Source organism: Sycon ciliatum, unplaced genomic scaffold (assembly GCF_964019385.1).
Source record: "Sycon ciliatum unplaced genomic scaffold, ocSycCili1.1 SCAFFOLD_1338, whole genome shotgun sequence".
Lineage (NCBI taxonomy): Eukaryota > Metazoa > Porifera > Calcarea > Leucosolenida > Sycettidae > Sycon > Sycon ciliatum.
In genome coordinates, this window is record NW_027044761.1 from 27,446 (window position 1) to 33,445 (window position 6,000).

The window sequence follows — 6,000 nt, forward strand, 5'->3', positions numbered from 1 at the left end:
CATACTAATTCTTCCAAGTTGCTTCACGTTATGATCTTGCATTTGAAAACACAATTTGAATGTTGTGGCCAGCTGTTTGTGGCCAACCATCTTTGTTTACTCCTACTCGGCAGCCTAGATTGCATCTACCTCACGATTAACTTCCAGTCAGTGAAAATGTTTTTTTCAACTTTTTTTACTGCATCTGCGCCTTGATCCAAGAGGGTGGTGGCGTTCCTGCGGATGCGGAAAACTGGGCCTTTGGCCGAGTCTCACGCGAACCGTGAATTTTTTTTTTTTTTTTTTTTTTACTGTTTCTTCTTTATTACCCACTACTTTGTTTCTTTGGTTCCTAAATTAGCGGTTGAATGTATGGTTAGGTGAGTTGGATCTTCATGAAAACGAATCTGCATATGTGTGCATACGCGTGTGTGTATTTTTCTTCACTATGTGAGCCAGAGCGTGCTAAAACATGACCACAGCTTTTTTGGAAAAAGTTTGAGAAAATCGAGATTTAAGTTTCGCGGGAAAAAATACGAAGTGCAGTGCATGCAACTCGAGTCGCTGTTGTTGCTCTTTTCGGTCAAATGGAATGTTCCGGATGCATTTCTTTGTTGCAAATAAATTTCTTTGTTCGATTTTGTATTTCATGATGCGCTGAGTCGCGTAAAATTGATTGTCATCAATGTATTGAAGGAAGAGCCTAATGTCCTGCGGAGCGGAAGAAGACGACATCTTCGCACTCCATGCGCAGGATGAATTATTTTGAGTATCTGCATCGGAAACAGGAGTAAGACGATGATGGCTACAGCGAAGAGTCATTTTGAAGACGACACTTTTATCGAACGTAAAAAATTTAACGCTGGTAGGTCCACGATCTGTAGTGACGAGGATTTCTAGTCTGATGACAACCTGGCAATAGATTGGCATCGACAATGTTGTTTGTTTGTATACTGTATTTCGGTATGCAACACTGACTTGGGAGGTGAGTCGGCCAATGATTTGGCCAGTGTGGACATCGCTGCATATATCCGGGACAATGCCAGTATTGGTTGCAAGTGCAAAACAATCAATGGGCTCTGCTGCTCCCTGAAGTCGATAATTTGAATACCCTTATGCGGAACATTCGCTAGAACAAGCAGTAGGCAGCGAAAGCAGTACTCTCTGGCGACCGGAGAAAACCGTGTGCAAATGGGCTTTGGTGTGGAGAATATGAGTGCAACGTTGAGTATGTTGAGAAAGACTGTGCGCAGCAGTGTATACAGTATCTGAAAGTACAGTTTGAGTGCGATGGAGAGTATGTGGAGTACCAACTTCTTGGGACGTCTGCAGATTTTGACCGTGTTTCGCTGGTGGTTCTCCAGTGGTGTTCCAACCAGGAGGTATTTCGGACACCCAGCTCAGCTGCCTATAGAAACTTTGGATGTGGCGGAGTACCTGTCAGCTCATGCTATAGAAAAACTGACCCAGAAAGGATGAACCAAGGGACATATCAACTGTATACAAAGATGACAATCCCATTGTTTTAAATATAATTTCGCCAGTTCAACATTGCTGCATATAATACCATTGTAGCAACACTTAGACATGTCAGATCAATCTAAAACCTTTAGACAGTGAACATGAGGTGTGTTTGATCGTTTTTGAACAAAAACTGAACATCAAATTTTTGGTCTGTGGTCCAATTTTAGCGTGCTCTGGCTCATGTATTTTTCTGGTTGTTCGTGTGTTTGTATATTTGTGTTTGTTCTCATCTCTAGCATACAGTTGTCCTGCGCCAACACTAGCTAACGGCTTAATAACGGGTACTGCTCCTGTATACACGGCGTCATGCAACACTGGATACCTGCTATCTGGCAGCACCACTGTCACTTGCATGGATGCAACCACAAACACACCTGTGCCAACATGTGTCGGTATGTAATCTATCTGTGTGGTGTGTTTGTTAATTGACCTTCTCAAGGTCCTGATCAGATCGTTATCAGGTTGTACCTTTGGACCAGGGTGACTCTTGGGAAATTATTCGGACTTACTATTCTACTGCCAGTTACCCTCTCAACAGCTTTCAAGTGAGAGCCAAGGATAAGAGAAACTTTGACATATTTCATCAAAATCCGGTTATAACGTTTCAAAAGTCACCTCATTCAGAATTCTGAGAGCCTGATGATCGTTATTATTTGTATTGATGAGAGGTGTCCTTTTGTTGATGACACTGTTCAATGAGGAAAAACGGCTGCTATGCGATTGTTGAACAATTCTATGACTACAGCGAATTTGTCATTTGTCATAGGATATTTTGATGCTGTAGGATAAAAATTGGACGAGGGACCTTAACCAGTGGCGGGTTAACCCTTTGAGCACGCGTGACGTTCTGACACGTCATGACCACTGCCACTGTGACACGCGTGACGTTCTAGAACGTCACGAGTCTGTACGGTACTACATCGATTATGCTGTTCTTCCGTGGCGTCGATCTAAGCTGTACCGCTGCACAGTGGACTCCTAGTATGTACGAGTACAGTATAAAAAAAACTGCGAGTCGCTCCGTAAGTTTGAACTGGAGTTACATGCGCGTGCATACATTTCAAAAAATTGAAATTTGGCTTGGCCGATCTGTAGAGATGGCTCGTCGTAGGTTTGCCGCGGAAGAGGCCCTCCAGGAGGTTTTCATGGATCCTGACAGCGATGTCGAGCCGTGGTCAGGGGATGATAGCTTCGATTCTGGCGACGGGAGTGACGAGGAGTCGCTCCCGGATCTCGTATCGATACCTGGTTCGCCTGACGATATTGGTGTGACGCACGGCGACGAGCGCGATCAACACGACGTAGGTGACGGCGCTGCCAGTGCCGCGAGCGGGGAGATTGAGAGCGACGAGGACCTTTCATGCAAGAGCCATGTCCTTGCCACCGAGAATCTGAGCGCCCATGACGATGGTTCTGAAGGTAAGAATAAATTTGACGACTTGGAGAATAAATATTTGCAATGTGAAAATTTGAAAATTTGAAAATTATCACGACTTGATGTGCAATGCGTGTACTGGCTACAGACTACACTATGGTATATTTAGGTATCTCTTTACATATGTGCCACACATGTAGGTATTTGGAAAAAAGAAGATAACACACCTCTGCTACCTCAGTTCACTGGCACACCTGGCATGCAAGTGGAAATGCCTGACGATGCGACTCCATACGAGTATGTGCGCTTGTACTTCACCGATGCTATGTGGAGTCTACTTGTTGACGAGACCAATCGCTTTGCCCGACGGTACATAGACGCTAATCTGGAAACCCTGGCACCGCGCGCCCTTGCTCGGAGCTGGAAGCCGGTGACCATGTCCGAAATGAAGATCTTCCTGGCGCTCTATCTGACGACAGGCATTCTCTGGAAGCCAGCACTGGACCAGTACTGGAGTAAGGATGCACTGATTTCCACGCCATCGTTCTCGGCTGCCATGAAGCGGGACAGATTCATGAGTATCCTCATGTTTCTGCATTTCTCGGACAACGCTGCACCGGACGAAGCTGACAAGCTACGGAAAATTCGCCGCCTGTTAGATCTGTTTATCGATCGTTTTCAGGCAGTGTACACGCCACGCAAAACCATCTGCATCGACGAGGAATTGGTGGCGTGGAAGGGCCGACTGAGCTTTCGCCAATTTATTCCATCTAAGCGTGCTCGATTTGGTATCAAGATTTTTGCCCTGTGCGAGGATTCTGGATATATGTATAACTTCATTGTGTACGTCGGCAAAGATAATGTCAATCTCAGCCCGGACATGGTGAAGCAGCTGGGAGCATCGGGCGCTGTCGTCGCGAAGCTGATGATTCCACTTGAGAATCAGGGACACCACCTGTATGTGGACAATTGGTATTCCAGCCTGCCACTCGCCAAGTACCTCAGTCAGCACCAGACCGGTGTATGCGGCACCATCCGCAAAAACCGGGTTGGTTTGCCGAAGCGACTGACTGGCTATAAGCAGCTGAAGAAATCAGAATACACTTACCGTAGCTCGCAAGGAGCGCTTGTCGTAAAGCTTCAGGACACAAAGGAAGTCATGTTCCTCTCCACTTTGCACCGTGCCAATGCTGTGCCAACTGGCAAGCGTGATCGAGAAGGAAAGGCTGTCAAGAAGCTACAGGTAGTCCATGACTACAACCGGTACATGGGGTGGTGTGGACCGGAACGACGCCATGCTCTCAAACTACACTGCTGCACGCAAATCCACCAAGTGGTACAAAAAGCTCGGCACACATATCCTGGAGGAAGGGCTACTGAACGCGTTCATCTTGTACCAGAAAGCTGGCGGCAAGCGAAAACACTATGATTTTATTCGAATTGCGATGAGTGAGCTGTTGGCCGAAGGTGTCAAGGGACGACATCTAGATGCAGCAGCACCAACAGCAGCAGCGCCAACAGCGGCAGCAGCAGCACCTGCAGCAGCAGCGCCAACAGCGGCAGCAGCAGCAGCAGCACCTGCAGCAGCAGAAGCACCAGCAGCAGTACCAACAGCAACAGCATCCGGACCAGCTCCAGCTGAGCCAACGGAACCTCATCCGGCAGCAGCGACAGCAGCAGCAGTAGTTGAACCGCTACCAGCAGCGGCAGAGATTGCGGAGCCAGCCCAAGTATGCCCAGCTGCCCCAGGACGCCATCCTGATGTTGTTGCAGCAGCACCGACTCGCACACAGACTCACCACCAAAGCCCAAGCAGGTTGACTGGCCGTCACCATCCAGCATTTGTCCCACCAACACCCAAGAAGGAAAAGCCGCTGAAGCGGTGCGTCGTTTGCTGGGCGAGAGGCAGGCGCAGGGAGAGCCGTGAGTGCTGCATGTCATGTCCGGGGCAGCCAGGCCTGTGTTCAGTGCCTTGCTTTGGAATCTACCACACCGAGTATGACTATGGCCAAATTTGATGGTGCTGGAGCAAAGGAGCACAGCAGTTCACTGTTATCATGTACATACTGTATATATTGTAAATATAACGCCAAATTAGCGTAAAACTACCTTTCTGAAAACGGTCATAACTTTTGTAATTTTTGTTGTATTTCCAAAACAAAATCAGTTCTGTGCTCAGGATACATGAAAGAATCGTTTGAAATCAAGTTTGCTCACATAGAGTGAATTTAAAATTTTGTCATTTTTGTACTGCGTGGCAGAGGTTTTCAATGGGCCCGGACTCAAAAGGTTAAGGGGGGGGGGGGGGGGCGGGGGGCACCCCCCCCCCCTCAAAAGTTTCGACCCAGATTTCGAAAAATTAAAGGCAGGGCTAGCTAGGCTCGGGTCGCGCACGCGCAGCTTGAAACGATCGTCCAAAAGCGGTTGCACGGTAGATCTACGGTGCTCGAGCTGGTGTTGATTGTAGATCTACAACCTACAGTCTACATAGTACAGTGAGCTTGCACGGCTACAGAAACACGGTGACCTGACTGTGTACACTGTACTGTTCCCTGTGGGGATCCCGGGACGCGCTCGACGCGTCTTCAACGTACAAACATCGTACAAACATTGAAGAAAAGTCTTCGAGTCAACCAAAACACGATTCGAATGCCAAGGGTCCAGGCAATCATCCTCGTTCAAATCGTGTTTTGGTTGACTCGAAGACTTTTCTTCGATGTCTCAGCGACATCCCATAAGGCCAAGCTCTAGCCAGCAGAGCCCTGGATGTTTTTTTTGCAAAGCGTACCTGTGGCGGCGCAACTCTTGCTGCCGCTCCAACAGGAAACAGTGGGAGTAATGAAGTTCAAGTCGCTGTTATTCCAGTTGAACTTTCGGAGCGGACTGACAGTCACACTCCGCCAGACGTGGAAGCACCTGTTATCAGCGAGCAGCCAGAACATGATGAAGAACAGCGCACGGTGACAAGTGGACATGGTACCACTGCCTATGTAAAAAATGCTGTGAGCAGTGAGAAATCGTTAGACTCGCATAAATTGCTTCGCTCACATTATAATGGTAAATTGGAAGTAACAGTTTACAATCAGGGGCGTCGGACACGCTACGGTCACTACAAACGGTAT

General features: G+C 47.7%; 1 protein-coding gene across 1 annotated transcript; it reads left to right on the plus strand.

Moving 5' to 3' along the window:
- The first annotated feature begins 2,600 nt into the window (after positions 1-2,600).
- LOC135830578 (piggyBac transposable element-derived protein 4-like) lies at positions 2,601-4,307 on the plus strand. The gene is made up of 2 exons (XM_065342815.1): positions 2,601-2,922; positions 3,079-4,307. Exons 1-2 carry the CDS (start codon positions 2,601-2,603, stop codon positions 4,305-4,307), a joined length of 1,551 nt encoding a protein of 516 aa, XP_065198887.1.
- The last annotated feature ends 1,693 nt before the right edge of the window (positions 4,308-6,000 follow it).